The sequence below is a fragment of the Porites lutea genome, chromosome 8, assembly GCF_958299795.1.
Source record: "Porites lutea chromosome 8, jaPorLute2.1, whole genome shotgun sequence".
Classification (NCBI taxonomy): domain Eukaryota; kingdom Metazoa; phylum Cnidaria; class Anthozoa; order Scleractinia; family Poritidae; genus Porites; species Porites lutea.
Window position 1 is genome coordinate 30,993,897 of NC_133208.1, and position 18,246 is coordinate 31,012,142.

The following is an 18,246-nucleotide window of genomic DNA, read 5'->3' on the forward strand; positions in this document are numbered from 1 at the left end:
CAGTCGCCGTAAAGTGGTTATCGGTTTGTGTGCAACACGTATATTGTAAGGTTGTAATATACGTGCAATAGTTTCAGAGGTGCCTCTGATGTACGGTATAGTCGCTGTCGTAACAGGCCCAGAGTTGGTCTGACTGTTGGGGTCAGTGTTACTGCAATGTTACTGTGAGTGTTCCTTCTAAAAAAGTCCGTGTTGTAATTGTTTTTACTAAAAACGTTGTTAAGATAATCAGTCTCGTCTTGTAGGCTGTCAGGTGAGTCGCAAACTAGTTGCGCTCGTCTCGTCAGGGTTGTCCAATACACCCGCACCGTAACGGTCCGTATAAGCCATGTGTCGATACGTACGGATCGAACGGATCGACAAAAGGGGTATACGGTCTGTAAGAGTGTTTTATGGTCCGTAAATCGCATCTCATTAGTGGGACTTAGAATTTTTCATGGCAAAGGTGGTCATATACGGTTTGTCGATCCGTACGGATCGAACGGATCGACAAAAGGGGTATACGGTCTGTAAAGAGTGTTTTACGGTCCGTAAATCGCATCTAATTAGCGGGACATAGAATATTTTCATGGCAAGAGTGGTGATATACGGTTTGTCGATCCGTGCGGATCGAACGGATCGACAAAAGGGGTATATGGCACCTCTGAAACTATTGCACGTATATTACAACCTTACAATATACGTGTTGCACACAAACCGATAACCACTTTACGGCGACTGCTTATTAATGTCAAGGACAAAGACAGACAGGAGGACAGATTGGGATCAGTATACAAGATCAAATGCTGTCAGGCTTCTTACATTGGTGAAACCGGCAGAAACTAAGCACGCGACTGACCGAACACAAACGCGCGACGAGAAATGGTGACTTCAACAATCACATTGCTGAGCACCATTTAAAGACGAAACATCAAATTGACTGGGACTCTTCGGCATGTATAACGTATTCTACAGACTTCTATCAACGTCTTACTTTAGAAAGCTAGTTTACTTACTTAGATCAAACGCCACTGAATCGTAGCCAACAGTTACCAGAGCCGTACAAGCGACTTATTGACCAGATCAAGCAAAACTAACTACGAGAGAACGACTAGAGAACTGTCAATTTGACTAAAAATAGACGAATGTTTAACTGTGACAATAGACGGATCGAAACGCACCAATTACTGATTACGAGTCTTCATAGCCAATAACATCACGGCTTAACTGACAGACGACCAATAACATGGCGACGTAATTGACCAATCAGATCAATAACCAGAGTATAATACCATCAACTGACGTGATACAACTCACTTTGACTCTGAAGATGACTACCGCACAGGTTGTCGAAACGTCAGTCACTGTCAACAACAAAAGTCCTATTCAGGACTACGTTCACCCGGACGATCAAACTCAACCTACTTTAGAAATCTTGCATCAATCAAATTAAAAATAAAACATTGAGCCAGCGGTCCCTCAACGAGAGGGGCAGGGAGGACCCCTCCCCCCGCTCAGGCCCGCTCTCTCACCAATCACTAATACTTCTGAAGCTGCCTCTTTGAACAAATTAATTTGGTCAACACGCTGATTAGAAAATTTTCTATTTTACCTTTTTAAATCTCATCACAGATTTTGTGACATCGTATTTTGAAAACCTGACAGCAAAAGTCGTGGCAACAACAGAAATAACGCCAACTTCTACAAAACCAAAGGCATTAGCAACTTCATCGACACACTTCAGTACAGCCCCTCCAACCGAGAGCCCATCGTCGAAATTCAATGCTGAAGAGAAGGTCAACGAGGGTAAGAGGGTCGTGGCAACAACAGAAATAACGCCAACGTCTACAAAACCAAAGGTATTAGCAACTTCATCTACGCAGCTCAGTACAGCCCCTCCAACCGAGAGACCATCGTCGAAATTCAACGCTGAAGAGAAGGTCAGTCTTTTTTAATACATTTTTGATTGCCATTAAAATGGCATTTCAATTCACATTTATTAAATAACCAAGATGGTACGCGCGCTCTGATTAGCTGAGAGGAGAGTTTGCATGAGAGTATGTAAACATGGTTGTGACGTCAAGATGTTTTGCTTTTCGCGCGCTAATCACGCAAGCACGAATTTGAAAAAGTTTTCAAGTTCAAAACTTGACAAGTTTACTTTATTTACCCATTCCTTCGTCGACTGAAACTTGGAAAATCGTTACAAAGAAAGGATGTCAATTTTTTTTCGCTTAAACTGACTTTTTAAGCGAGAAAAATCCGTATTTTAGAAAGCATCTTTTTGCAAAACAAGAACCGATTACGTGTGCAAGACTTCGTGGACAAGACTTTGCGACTGGTAAGAATTTCTCTTTTGATCAGTGCCATACAAAGAGTTTTTTCTCGGGAAATTTATTGTATAAAAGCAATAGAAAACTTTTTTCTTGTGTTTTCATAGCCTGATATAAACACGAGAGGTTTCGTCTCGGGTTTGCATAACCGTCTCGAATTCTCCGAACCCCTCTCGTGTTTATATCAGGCTATGCAAACACGGAAAACGTTTTCTATTGCTTAAATATCACAATCAAAGTCGGACCGAAGTGGACATTTATTTATATATTTTTTTTTTCAATTGATTGATTTTTCTGCAAAAGATCGTGCTAATTTATGACGAACCTCTATTGAGCGGCCAACCGGACATCCATTCACCCTCGCACGTACACCCACTCATACCCTCAACGTGGTAAAAGGTAGGCCTAGGGTGTGTCGGGGGCTGTTTTGAACCACTCCCTTGCGTTTTCGTTACTTTACTATATTTTGAAAAGTTTCTACCCTTAACAGATAGCCAGTTATGTCGCCTAGAAGATGATGTTAACATTATGGGATAAATATGCAAATGAGGCAGCTGGTGGTCAGTGACGTCATCCAACATCGCAGACTTTTTTTAGAGTTTTTACTTTTTGCACTATCTTAGCATGTAAGAGATGATTAGGTCTCTAAACTTTTAAAACATTACATTTTAATACATGTTTTAGAGTTAATCAACACGCCTTTTTTGTCATTAAATGTCTCCCACATTTACAGTCCGATTTTCGCCAAATTCACAGCAAATATGTCTCAAAGATAAGCAAAAAGCTACTGAAATCGAGAAGTGCCCAGATAATCGTCTTGTTAAAAATTTAATAAAATCGTGAGAGGGGGCAATCCCCCCCACCCCCCCCCCCCCCATCACGATCACTTGCACCTCCGAGGGTTAAACGGCAGGGGCGTAGCGTCCCTATTAACACATACGCCGGTGCGTAGAGCTGAAATCTGGAAAAAAAAGGAGGGAAATGGATCCGAATGTAAAACAAAGATCTAAGTTGATACTTTTGACCACGCCAACCCCCAATTTTATCCTGGAGTATATGTAGCTCTCATAACCTTGGTAACTTTAATATACTGTTTCAACAAGCACAGGTAAACGTAGCTTCAGCGTTATAAAGAGACTGAAAACTTCTTTACGAAGTACCATGATCGACGAGAGATTGCAATTCTGCACTACACAGGCACAAGGACATTGATTGATATAGATTGCGTTGTAACAGAGTTTGCCCTTCTGAAGGGTACATGTCTCGCCCTTTGCTTGTAAACTAGTACTCCTTGATATCGTCGCTGTTTGACCTTTCTTTTCCGTAAACACTGTACGTTGTAGATAACACTAGATATAGATCAAATAAACAACGGTATTTTCCTTTGTTTTTTATTTACCGAAAATGTCCAGTGGAAAACGCTGAATTTCCTAGACCCTAAAATTTAAAAATATCCTGGGGTAGCATGCCAGACCCCCTAGATTGGGGCGCCTTGGGCGCTCTAAATTTTCTTCCTATTCGAAAATTTTCAAAATCTAACGCTACGCCCCTGAACGGCCACTTGTCGGTACCCCGAGGGTCACGCTTAATGGTGGTAGAAGATTAGCTTCCACACAAGCACTGCTACGCGGACGACACGCAGATTTATCTGAGTTTTAGGCCTGACAGCAGTACATCCCAGGGAGATGCAATTCGAGTGATGGAATGTTGCATTGAGAAGGTCAGGCGTTGGCTAATCTAGGAAAGACTCCTTGTTATTGACGATAAGACTGAGTTTATGGTTATTGGAACTCGGCAGCAACTTTGTAAATTGCTGGCTATGAACATCAAAGTAGGTAGTGCAGAGATAAAACTTACCTCGCAAGTTAAAAATCTAGGCTGCTGTCTCGATTCTAATCTGTGTATCCGTGAGCTTATCAGAAACGTTTTTAAAGCAGCTTTCTTCTACTCGCATAATATTAGACGCAAAAGGAGGTATTTATCGAATGACAGCTTACGTACTCTCGTGCACGCATTCATCACGAGCAGGTTAGATTATTGCAATGGCTTGCTTAATGGCCATCAGAAAGAAGAAATAGCTAAGTTGCAACGCGTGCAAAAAACAGTGGCCAGACTAGTAATGGGTACCACTAAGTTTTCCCCTGTCACTCCTGTACTTCATGAATTACACTGGCTACCGGTGCAGGCGCGCATACATTTTAAGATTCTATTATTAGCTTTAAAGGACATTCATGGTCTCGCACCTGCATATATTCTAGCCTTTAAATGCAAGTCCTCCTATAATCTCAATTCCAACTAAGGCATTTTATTAGAGCCACCCAAGGGTAAGATGCTAGAAACTCTTGGCAAGCGTGCATTTCAGGCGGAGGCGCTTCATTTACTACATGCTTTTTGTGGTGCGAATCCAAATTACCCTTATATCTTTCCCTCCATAAGACATACTGTTTAAATTTACCTTAACTGGCCCACTGTCTTGCCCCTTAGCTTATAAAGTTTGTAATAGATAGATTATTGCGTCCAGTCATTATAAAGGTTAGGGTTTTTCATTTTAAGTCTTGTTATTAGCTAAGACTGAACCGCTTAGTAAACTGCATCGACCATTCGGTAATGTTAATTTTGTGGCAGTTGAAATCGCAGATGAAGGCCCTAGATGTCGGGAAAAAAGACTCCTTACAGGTAAAACAGATTTCTTTTCTCTCCAAAATTATAGACTATAATACCCTGTTCACATTAAGATATGTTATAGGAAAGTTCAGATATAAAGCGCACTCTGATTGGTTTAAAAAGCGTGCTTTATGAGAGTATAAAACACGGAGCTAAAGCAGTCATGCCATCTGCCAATAGTTTGTTTTAAAAATTAGAAAGTAAAGCTTGGGGAATTTAACGGATTTTTGTAATAAAACAAATAAAGAAGCCTTGACTGTGCTCTCTTCTGTGGTAAAGCACTGAGGAAGCGGCTAAAGCACTCAAGATATACTCGACTACGTCTCGTGTTTCCCCATAGACTTCCTTCTTGCAGATACAACAGAACAGAGCACAGTCACAGTTCTTTATTTGTTTTTTAAAACATTCAAGGGGGCTAAGGAATACTTGCTTTTGTGCCAGAAGTAATTTCAGATGAAGGTAGAAAAATTTAAATAAGTCTCATGGATAAGGCAACCATTTCAGTACGTTATGGGCAAAAAAAACAAATCTTGAAAGGTACTTTGTCAACATCATAAACTCGAGTTCAGGGTCAGCACTATAGTTTGAAAGAAGGAGGAGGAAAGGAGGAGTGGGGAGGATGATGTGGAGAAGTTTAAGGGAGATGAAAACAAACCAAAGGATGCAGTTTAAAATTTGATACTGACTACTTTACAATATAACAACCAATTACCAACAATAATCACTTGTTGACACGCAAGTAACTGTGCCGAGAAACGGGCAATTTTTTTTTAAAAGAAAGTATTCGAGGAGGTATACTAGCCAGGGCTAAAATTAAAGCGAAGCTCCCGTTAATAAATTTATGATTTAAAACGATAGACTTGTAATCAGTTAACTTTGGGCGCATGCATATGATTTCTGAGGGAAAGGCTAAGTGATTTTAGAGAAAAAAAAAATTGCCAACAGAGTGAAACAAATCTTACATCAAGTTAATAGCGGAGCTCCACGTGCGCGAAGCGCGCGAGCAGAGCCCCATAGTTAAGAAAATTTGGTAATCTATCCATCCAAGAAAGTTTGGTTATGACGTCAGCGTACGACCGAATGTTGACCGTGGGTTTGGGGGAGGGGAGTCAGGAGTCAACCCGTCGGGGGAGTAGTATGTTATAGCTGAGGTGAAATTTTTGCATTTCAAGCACCCCGCTTGTTTCGGCGGTAAATCACATGGCTGCGCGGACTTTTAGGGCAAAAAAAAACCGAGCCTTTCTTTGCACTAAATTTTAATGTCTACATTAACTTAGATAACAGGGAAAGAGCTAGAGCAGAAACAAATAACAACAGAGACCAATTTCGTTTGAAGTAAAACATGAAAATTATATAGCGGCGATGAAAATGTGCTTTACCTGTGAAGTTGCTTTTTTGCTAATTAGAAATAAAAGTGCGCTGCACGTGCAAAGTTCGTTTTCTGCTTATTAGATCTGTTGTTGTTGTTTTCACCATGTCTATAGTGTTACTCGATTTTATATTTTCTTTAGCCGTGGCTAAATCTATTTAGTATATACTAAAACAGTGGATAGTGTTTTTCGCGCGCTCTGATTGGCTACTCAATCAGTGAATATCAGGCACTATTCACAGACTCACCTCCAGTTCCTCCGAGCGAACGACGCCAAACTCGCGTAAGTTTCGAGGAAAATGCCTTCCCGGTTTGCTGCCGTAACAAACAAAGAAATTTCACAACTAATCAAGCAAGCTGTTCCCGAAATACACAAAGAAGGTGACGAAGTTTGGGGTTGAAGTTTTAACAGGTAAAGCTCTGTCTTTTTGACTTGAATTTATCGACAAAACCGGCGAAAAATTTTTTGTTTACAAATGCAAATTCAGCTTAAGTCTTGCGATAATTTATTTAGTTGACCTGCATGCAATGTTCAGGTGCGGCTGAAAAAAACCGGCACAGCGAAAGAGACTAAATGAACAATCAACACAAGAAATATAAAACTGTGAAAGGTTTAAACCCAGGAGTCATTTCAAAAGTAGGTTGAACAATTCTTATTCACGTACACAAGTTTTGAGAGTGAATTTTCTTTGAAAACCCTGAGTTGCCCCGCTGACCAAAAAACCAGAAGACTCTGCGTATGAGATTGTCAATTGACCACAACATGGATGTGCAACATCAGGTGGCAGGCTCCCAAACTAGCTAGAAAGTGTGAGATTAACACTGTGATGCCGACGGAAGGTCGGGCGGGTGGATGTTTGGTCAGATGACTACCAAATTTTCTTGTTCGTTCTCGCGCGCTTGGAGCACGTGTGGAGCTCCGCTATTAGGGAATTAAGAACTTATTTTATACATTTAAACTATGCCTAGTATGGCATCTCAAACCACTTTCAATACTTCATTTCTTTAGGAAGCAGCCACAATAAGCAACGCTTATTTTGAAGGTTTAAAGAACGATACGCCTGGAGATAATGGAATCAACATATTGGCAGCCGCTCAAGAACTTGTTATATTTGCTATCAAGTACCGCAAAACTCATAAGCGAGCGAAGCAAATTCAACTGATGTCTCAAAATTGGTTCGGTGAGTGTTAACATGCATAGGTGTCATCCTATCTCGTGACTTATAAAACATATAACGAACTACAATAACAAAATAGCAATTACAAAATTACATTGTACGATACCTTTCAATCATGGGACTTGTTTAAATTGACGAAAATCTGGACTTAACGGAAGAGACGAGTATTCCAAGATAGAATGATGGCTCGACTGGGTGTTTCCCTTTCTGTACCATTATTCTCTCTTGGTATTTCAAAGCTGGTTACTAAACCAAAAGAATATTACATGTGCTACGCGGCTTACCAAGTGAAGGATCTACTAAGTGGAAACTAACAGGTAGTGGTGTGGAAGGATGTTAAGGAGGATTGGCTTCAACAGTGTGTATGTTGGATCCCCTTAACAAACTGAATTCCTAGATTCACCCCTTGCCCTTGTTATGTTCTCTGTTAGTTCTCTGTGGCGAATACATTGGGCTGTCTTCATTATAGAGAAGATTAGGGATATGTCGTTTAAAATTGCCTGTAAAAGTATCATTTTCCTAAATAAATACCTAAAAATTGATGCAACCGATAAGCTATCGGTCAGACAGGACAGTGAACCAGAGCAAATTCTAATAAATGATAGACTTTCTTAAAACCCTTCAGAACAAAAACAATTATCAAACAAGTTATATCTATATTTTTCTCATGGCCTCAAAAGGTGTTATTTTCTTATATACTTTGCTTCAAAGGAAAAGAAGTAATGCAAGACTTTTTGCATTAGCTGCTCTTCCCAACCACCCCACCCCCTTGCCCCCTTGTTAGCGGGGCTTAAATGTAATTGATGACAAGCAAGATCACTAAATATGAGAAAATTACTAATAGTGTTTTTGCTATTAACATTTTTTACTATTTGTAGCAATGAAAGTTCAGCAAATACCAGCGAACAACGAGGAAGCGATCAGTTTCTCTCTCAATGAAACAGTTTTCTCAACGGGAGAGACTGACATCGCGAGGATTTCCATTCCCTTGGCAGTCTTTGAAGGGCAAGAAGGTAAGTACCACTTAACGTAACTAACGTCAGCCTCTACCGTGTTGTCCTGACCCAAGGTACACTGGGAATTCCTTACCTTTTCACCGCAATATAAAAAGGGAGCAGTAGAAATTGCTGAATGAAAAATGAATTAAAATAATAATCGTCTGAAAACAAATTACTTTCAAAAAAACAATGTTATTTATTCCACCCAGAAGCTGAGGTAAAAGCATGTTTTTTCATGAAGTAAATTTTCATTTTTATTACTCATTGTTTTCTTTTTTGTCCGTGTAGGGTGTATGTTTTTTGTGCTTGTTCGTTAGTGTTCTGTTTTAACTTATGTTAATATCTTTAGACGCTGTTGTTGTGAACATTATTTATAATGGCATTGAAGAATGGATCCCCAGCATTGGAAACGTTGCACTAGAAAATGGGTGAGTATGTCATTTACTATTATTATTATTATTATCATTATTATTATTATTATTATTATTATTATTATTATTATTATTATTATTATTAAGATATATTCCTCAGAGGGTAACAAATTAAAACACTTCCATGAAATAATAATACTCGGCCTCATCCCATAGGTCAAACTTCAAACTTTACTAGTGCTGAGCCCCAAAAAAATGAGCGAGGACGATATATTTTGCTCATTGTAATTTAATTAGCTGCTCACTTACCGAGAGGTATTCTAAATTATTCACATAACGTACATGTCACAGGAATTGAGAGTAATTACCTCGACTAGTTTTAAAACTGAACAACTTTTGATGGTTAATATACTTGTTTTTATATCAATTTTTCATTAATGGCGCTGGACGATTTCCCCCTCAACCACTAAACAATCTCCATTTTTTTTCTTTTCCGTCCATTCAAGTAGTTAGGTTTATTTTGTTGTTTTTTTGTTGTTTTCGTTTTTGATTTTGTTTTTATTTATTCAGCGCAACGATTTCCAACCTGACATTAGGAAGCCGAATAGTATCCAGTACCGTGTATCCTAAACCTAACGGCACTCTCAAAGAAAACGTCACTATTGTATTTACCTGTAACACTGTAAGTTTTTCTTTTATTAATAACCTTGATTTTAACTCTTTTCAGACCTCGCGATCAACCCCTCCCCCCACAAAAAAGTTGAACATCTTCAGAACCGTTTATGCTATTACTCCAAACTTAGCGACCTTTCCTCAAATTTATCTGTCGTGAGAACATTTTAAAAATCATTGTGGTGTGTGCATGTGCGCCACCATTTAAGTTACCATGGCAACGGAGCTTAGACAGCTATCTTTTTCAAAATTTGCATTTTTTTTCTTTTCGTTTATTTTTTTTATTTATTTTTTTTTTTCATTTAGCATTATTTATTTAAATTTATACAACTGTTAACGAATCCGGGTTTTAGTGACTAATTTAAGAAAAAAAGCACGAAGTTCAACTGACCTTAGCATCCTTTTATACAAAGCTGCATCAATTTTCCATAATGATCATCTTGATTTATACAGGTTTTAAGTCAAACGGGATACATTTGATTAATGCAAAGTTATGCTTAGATGTTGGATATGATAAATACATTATTCTGTCAAATTTTGGTGGCTTTATTATGAGCGGTTTTGAAGTTATAGTGATAACTGAACCCATCTGAACAGGGTTATGCTTCGTCAAAACTAGGAAAACAGATTAAAAGACTAATTTAAAGAAGTATAACATCTTCTAGCTGTAGTTATATTTAAATTATACAATTAAGATTTCTATTACAAATTTTGATTCTCCCTTCTATAAGTTCGGAACAAAAGCAAGATGTCCCGAACTTATTTGTAAGCGTGCTGGTTATGTTTCTGAATAGTACATTAATACAGGCGAATTGAGGAATGACGAACTACGAGCAGCGCATGGTGACCGCATCTTACATTACAGTTATTTTATGTCCTATATGGCTGTCAATTGTGCCAAGTATGAGAAAAATCTGGATAGTACATTCTATTCAAGGGAATTACCTCAAGACATAAAACTAGTTGTTGATATTGTAAATTTGTCATGATTGTAATTCAGTTTTAAGTCTTTGTTTTAATTGTTTACTTTAATTTTCCAGGACGCAGAAGAAGAGGTCACTCCACACTGTGTCTTCTGGGATTTTATGTTGAAGTACATTTAAAAACAAACCTTGTTTTTTGTCGTTGACCCCATCTCTTTATCGCATAAAACCACCCTCACAGTAAAACCACATAGCCTCAGACCACTAAGATATTCTAATAGTGCACCTATATTTTTAACCCGTTTGTTGCTGCACCCGAAGAAGAGAAACTTTCTGATTATTACTATATGTATTCTAAATAGTCTTTCTCTATTTTCTCTCAATTATTGTAGATCCGACGTAAATGGGAGTTGGTCTAAGAGAGGATGCTCGTTGGTCAAAAAAATCGACAATGAAATAACGTGTTCTTGTAATCACCTTACAAACTTTGCTGTTCTTATGCAAATTGGAAGCAAGGAGGTTAGTGATCGAATAGGCCAGCAGATGACTTTGGCTTGTCATTTGTCTTTGGATCTGAATGACAGGACGCAAGCAAGTTCGTAAATTAACACACGAGGCCAGTATTCTGTAAATGATTTGATGCCTTCGACTCGATCACGTATTGAAGTAACTTGATTAATTGTTCGACGTCATTGCAAGAGTGATGCGTTTGTCGAAAACGATTTTTACTAACACCTGAGATAATGTTGACGGCTCCAGTGAGACGTGTTTCCACCCAGAAAAAAAAAATCATATGAGACCAATTCCGATATATTAAAATTCATACTTGGATCCGAGGCTTAGGAGAATAAATCAAAACAAGTCATCTTTAGGCTCAGCAATAAACAATACATTCATTTTACGTTCATTCCCTTAAACGACAGGGGAACTATGAATTTTAATACATTGAAATTGGTCTATCGGCCAGATGAACTTAAGTTATTTAAAAAAAGTAAGTTCGTACGTACTTACCATGATTAAAATGTTACGCAATAATAAATAACAATTATTCACCGAAGTGGAGGTGGCGAGGTAAATATCCAATACTAGCCACCGACACTGAGGTGAATAATTGTTTTAGTATATAGTAAAACAGTGAGAAAATTGAACACAAAATGATGATTTTTAACTCATTTACTATTGCCAACGATTACAATTTTGGCGCGCGATGACCGAACGGCCGCGGTCGTCGCTTTTTCTTAGCGACAAATAAAACTTTTGAAGGCGTTTTTAGCTCTTGCGGGGAAGTTTCTTCAAAAGGAGTTGTGAATTCTCTTTGTATTTAAAATAATTCTGTAAAAAAGATTATTAAATTTAGTTTTAAGCTTATTCATGAACAAGTCAACTAAATAAAGTAACCCAAGACTTAAGCTTAATTTGCATTTGTAAACAAAAAAACTTGGTCACCTTCTTCATGTATTTCGGAAATAGCTTGCTTGATTAGTTGTGAAATTTCTTAGTTTGTTACGGCAGCAAACCGGGAAAGTATTTTGCTCGCAACCTACGCGAGTTTGGCGTCGCTCGCTCGGAGGAACTGGAGGTGAATCAGTGAATAGTACAGGATATTCACTGATTGAGTAGCCAATCAGAGCGCGCGAAAAACACTATCCACTGTTTTAGTATATACTAATAATTATTATTATCATTATCATTAAATTATTCTTAAAACTAGATTAGAATTGACTAGCATGTAGTTTCATTTATTAAAGAAATAAGAAAATTTAGAAAACTTACTGGAGCAAATCAAGTATTACGTTTTCGCCACATCACATGATGTATTTCATTTTCTTCATTTTCAAAGGTTCCTTCAGGCCATAAAGACGCTTTGGAAGTAATCACTTACGTTGGCTGTGCCTTGTCGCTAGTAGGAGAAGCACTTGCAATTGTTGCTTACTGGATTCTCATGTGAGTTCTTTTTTCTATGCCTATGTACAATATGACAGGCTGTAATCTTTTGGAAATGAGTCGTTTAAAAATGGCCATGCTATCTTTACCTTGCCTCGTTATTTTGTTAGGAATTTAAAAGAGGAGCAGATTCAAATTCGCTTCAACCTCGTCGTTGCCATAGCAATCGCCCAAATCACCTTCCTTGCTGGAATTGAAGCATCAGCTTTAGAGGTACCTGTTCAGCCTTGGACGGTAGTTTGAGAGTTTTGAGCCCAACTTTCTGCTACAGTAATAAATTCCACTTTATTTACATAAATACAGTATTACAAAGATATTCTAGTTGTGACAGAAGTTGGAATCGTGTTACTATTATAACCAATTTGAATATTTGCCATATTTAAGCCCAGTGAGGAAAAAAGAAAGAAATTGCGACATCGCACTCTTCCATGAAGTTTGCCATAATCTGAGCCACGACAGCGTTTAAAAATTCTTTCAAAAGGAAATAGTCATGCCTTGTTTTTTTCTGTGGAATTTCCTCAGGGACTGTGTATCTTTGTGGCGGGTCTGATTCATTACTTCTACCTTGCGGCATTCGCTTGGATGTTGTTTGAGGGTGTTTACCTGTATCTGATGGTGGTAAAAGTATTTAATACAGAGATCAAAATGCGCCTTTTCTATGCAGTGGCCTGGGGTAAGTACCAAACTGATCTGAACTGAATGAAGTTTTGTTATGGAAGCATTGAAAATAGAAACAATAGGCAGGTGATGAGTTACGTCACTCGAGTGTCAGCCATTGAAGACAGAATGTTGTGGAATTTAGCATTCCTTCTCTTTTTGTTTGTTCTTAGACTGAATTAAAAAATCGTTTCCTTTTAACACGTGTGACACGATGTGAAGTAATTTTGGTTCAATAAACGCTTAACTTCTTCAGTAATATATATTTAGCCGGATTCTTGAAAACGTTATCGCCAAATAGACCTCTTCCGTCCAACAGTTTTTTTTTTTTTTTCAGCCAATGTCCAAAGTAGCCATTATAAAAACTAAGAGTGCAACCATTACTTTTTTCTCTTCTCCTCCTTTCCTTCTCCTTTGTTGGTGTGATTTTGGAGCTTATCGGTCTTAAAAAACCTGCCTTTTAATGGCTTTTCACCCAAATGACTGCAGATGTCGTTAGGTTGGTCTTAAAAAAATCGGCTATGTATATATATATATATATATATATATATATATATATATATTTTTTTTTTTTTTTTTTTTTTTTTCAAACAAAATGCGGTATTTTTTTATCCGATTTTGCCACACGTGCAAGTTGTAATATGCTGCCTGAAAGACTGATATCTCATGGCCTGAGAAAACAGCCGACATTTCACGACGCCATCCGACTGGTTTCCAGGCGAAATGACATCCAAGCAACGAGCGCAGAAACTCCATGCTGCTAACATGTCACTACCAAGATCTGAGTAGTGCTTCTGATTGGTTGAAAATTTACTTTATCCAATCAGACGCACTACCCAGATCTTGGTAGTGACGTGTCATCAGTATGGAGTTTCTGCGCTCTTCGCTCAGACATCATTTCGCGCGGAAACCAGTGGTGGCGAAATGTCGACTGTTCTATAAGGCTTATTATCTCATCACACCGAAAGGAAAGGGAAATTCTGTCAAGTTCCCCGCCCAAAAACAATTTGGGATACGGTTTAGGGTCGAGTTAGAAAACTGTGAGTATTTATGGAAATTTTCTAGGTACACCTTTTCCTTTTGCTGCTATATAGAAATTGTCACGACATTAAAACCTTTCTTCAAAAGAAACTGGAAGCAATTTTTCGGCCGGTCTTAGACTGTATAATACTTCGTCATTTCTGTCGTATTTCAGGCCTTCCTCTTTTGATTGTGTTGCTATCGATGCTGATTGCCTCTACTCAAGATGGTGGAATACATGGATATGTTCATGGCGACTTGTAAGTGAACAAGGCGCTTTCTTTTACAGACATAAGTTATAGAAGTTTGGCCACAGTAAACAAGCACTTTTAGCAATTTTTGGATTCGGCTTCCTGAAGAATCATGCAGATCGCGCTCGAGAAGGTATTTATCTCACGAGGCTAAAGGTCAAGGCGGGTAACACCCTTCAAGATCTCCATAATTTTTCAGATCATAAGAAAGCCGAATCAGTTTTTATTTATTTATTTATTTATTTATTATTCATTCAAAATAATTCTCAATCTCAACATGCTAATACCTCGATCGAGGTTAAGTTCCAGTCATCATTTGTCTCTCCCTTGGAAAATTCAGGATATAAAGGGATATTTAGTCTTCAAGATAGTGTTCAAATATCAACTGTCATGAGTTGAGTTGTTAATTTGCTGTTCCTTCTTTGATCATGAGGCAGTAAAGTTCAGCTAGTTCTTCGCAAAACATGCGAGCTGACGCAACGTCGCCCCCAGGGCTTCTCGATTGCTGTCCTTTTTTTCTGGTGACAGCCTATTCTATTGATGTCATTTTACCGAAAATCAAAAACATCTTCCAAATTTGTTTGTGAACAGTATCTGGTTATGAGGTATTAGCCGGTGGATTTGAGCCAATCAGAAACGGATGATTAGATTGAATCAAGAGAGGATAAAGGGGACAGAGAAGGCATCCCCCATACACACCCTATTCCATAGGTAATTCGTCTCGAGTTATTTTTTGAATCGGGATAAAGTTTCCTCGCGCGCTGCGGGGATGTTTCGTGGAGGTTTCGCACGACTAAACGCCATGCAAAACATGTCGGGCGAAAGGCAATGAAAGCGTAAAGAGATCGAGAGCATTTCTGAATATTGAAGCGAAATGAGTCGGTGCTCACCTGGGAAAAGGGAATCGCTTAACTCTTTGACAACGCGTGAAATAAGTTTAACTCGAAGTTATCGTAACCTCAGTGCTTTAATAAAATGAGAAATTTCGCCGGTCTATTGAAACCGGTCGTTTGTACAATAAAGCAAGTAGCAAGTAATATTCATGTACATGTAATTAGTTTTACAAATTTGAATTTTATTGTAGTTTTTTTAAGTTGTTAAGCGCTGTTGATCAGTGAATATAAATAGCGCTCTAGAAGTTAGTAAATTATTATTATTATTATTATTATTATTATTATTATTATTAGTATTATTATAGGACACCAAGTGTTATTTTTGTTGAATAATAAAAGACTAATAAAAGAATAAATATCAAACCAGAAATTGCTCTCTTCAAACTGCAAATTATAAATGATCCTGAGAGAATATTCACTGTGTTAAATATTTCCCTGCTGTACTGTTAGCTCTATACAAGAGAGGAAGGGCGATTCTTTTTTTAATTTCCGTTTCGCTGACACAGCTTTAGTAGAAATCTCTCTTTAGTCGTTTTCGTCGACAAAACGAATAGCAATATTGCTCTCCGCGTCTTCCGCCATTTTTTTCTGCCTCAATTCGTGAAGGACGCGTGGCTCTGAGCGTGGGTCATCCACGCGGAACACATTCGCGCTAAGTGATTGGCTGTTGTCTAACACCCCTTGGGATCTGTGGTCTTAAAAATAACTCGAGACGAATTACCTATGGAATAGGGTGTGTATGGAGGATGCCTTCTCTGTCCCCTTTATCCTCTCTTGGTTTGAATGTATAATAATAACAATGTTTTCTCATGCCCAGCATTTATAACGCTGTTCCAGGAGATGGATACTAAAGGCAAGAACATGGAATCGGCAGCATGTCATAGCGAAGACTTCATATAATACATAATTTTGGCCAAGCTTTTTTTTGATATATATCAATATAAATACTTTTATTGACATTTTAACAGCTCTTACGCGGTTTTTGACAACGACTTATTTACTGGAATTAACTTCTACTGGTTTAAAAAAAGCCAACAAAATGTGTTTTCCAATCTTCTCCAATATAGCTGCTGGGTTTCCTTCACCAATAACCTCATATGGACCTTTGTTACTCCAGTTCTCGTTGTTTGTTCGGTGAGTTACCAGAAACATAAAATACTATCTCACCAAACTGCTTTATGAAGTAATTATGTTACTTCATCATTTTGAAGAACTTAGCATCAAATTGTCAAATTAAAGAAACTCCGAATTAAAGTTTTTAGTGATAAATTAATCTGTTATTTCATTGTTTAATTTAAGTCTCTTCCTTTCGTTTCTCATCAAACAGATAAATACAGTCCTCCTTGGAAGAGTGGTTAACGAAATCGTTAAGATGCAGAGCGGAAAAACCTCGGAAGTAGAAAAAGTTCGAAAAGGTGTTAAGGCATGCGCAGTCTTGTTTCCTCTTCTGGGACTGACCTGGGTGTTTGGTGTCCTAAGCGTCACAGATGCTGGACTCGTATTTCAGTACATCTTTACTATTCTCAACTCATTACAGGTGTTGCAATTTTTCTATTCACGTTATTATACAACCTCTCACTTCCAGGAAAGTGAAAAAACTAGTACGTAATGATATCTCGATCTTGTCAATTGGACCAGAGTGGCACACACTTGTTGATATATTATCGCAGACCTGACTTCTTTGTGATCAAAGATGGGGAAGGGGATTAAAAGATTTAATACTTTAACTGTCCTGTTTAACTTTTCTGTCTGTTTGTTTGTCTGTTCGTTTTTTCTTTTTTTCTTTTTTTTGTTTTTAAGCCATTGTGGATACGTGTGCGTATAGATGTCCAATAATTAATCAATTACCAAATAGAGTTTTCGTCAGTTACCTTCCTATGTTATGTTAAAAATAAATGAATAAAAGAGTTACTGATTTTTTATGTATAAGGGGTATAAAGGTAAAGATAATTTTAAATTGTAATTTTCAATAACTTTTGTAAATTGTAATTTTAATTTGCTACTTTTTTTGTTGTATTTTTTCCCTTGTCACGGTAAATATGAAATAAAGTGTTCCTGGAAAAAAAAAAAAAAAAAAAAAAGATGGGAAAGGGAGGGAATTCTGCCTGCCCACCCAACACGTAGTTAATAAATAGAACATGTAGGTGCGGCTATAACTAAGAGAAAACGTTAATCACATGGCGCAAGCCCGTTTGTGTAACGCGGGATATACGTCACGGCAAAAACTGCTTAGATCTGTCATCTTGAATAACTGGACCAAAATTGCTTTGATGCGATATGAAAATATCTAATAATATAAAACATTACAAGAAAACAGTGCGTCGAAATTTTGGCCATCGAAATGTCTCAAGTCACGTCATAATTTATGATTTCTGTTGCACAGTAATGTTTCCAAGTACCCTTTTACATTTACTAATAATCCTTCCGAGTTCTAAGTTCGTTTCTGCTGATTACTTATTTTCCAGGGCTTGTTCATTTTCATACTTCACGTTCTGAGGAATGCTGACGTGCGAGCGGCATACTTCCGAAAAAAGAAGAATTGGAAAGCAGCGAGAAGCATTGGAACATCACACACAGCCAATCACGATTCAATCGCATTGGGGTCGAGTAACACGAGAAGTGAAGGACAAGATTCGAGAAGCAAATCCTACTGTACATCGCCAAGATCAGGGCGATCAGTTATTGGTTCTGACAAACCATTTGCTTTTGACCACGACAGATGTATGACCCCTGTAGACACTTGAATGTCACTTATAAGGCATTCCTACCGGCTGGACTCAAAGTGAAAACATCATTAAATTAAGGTATTATTCTGTGACACCAGAATTTTCAAGGAGGCTAAAAATATTTGTAATCTTTTATGCATGCTTGCTAGTGTTGTTAGAAATGCACCCAAGGGTGAAGAATTAGAATATCGTTGGTTAATATGCTAATTGAAGACTTCGTTATAAAGAGGCTTGGTTACCGAGGTTCTATTATTACGACTCGGGTTAG

General features: G+C 37.9%; 1 protein-coding gene across 1 annotated transcript; it reads left to right on the plus strand.

Annotated features, from left to right (window-relative positions):
• The first annotated feature begins 10,609 nt into the window (after positions 1-10,609).
• Positions 10,610-17,996, plus strand: LOC140945545 (adhesion G-protein coupled receptor D1-like). The gene is made up of 9 exons (XM_073394557.1): positions 10,610-10,657; positions 10,880-11,006; positions 12,328-12,431; positions 12,542-12,644; positions 12,954-13,104; positions 14,284-14,368; positions 16,320-16,386; positions 16,580-16,789; positions 17,718-17,996. Exons 1-9 carry the CDS (start codon positions 10,650-10,652, stop codon positions 17,994-17,996), a joined length of 1,134 nt encoding a protein of 377 aa, XP_073250658.1. The 5' UTR covers positions 10,610-10,649.
• The last annotated feature ends 250 nt before the right edge of the window (positions 17,997-18,246 follow it).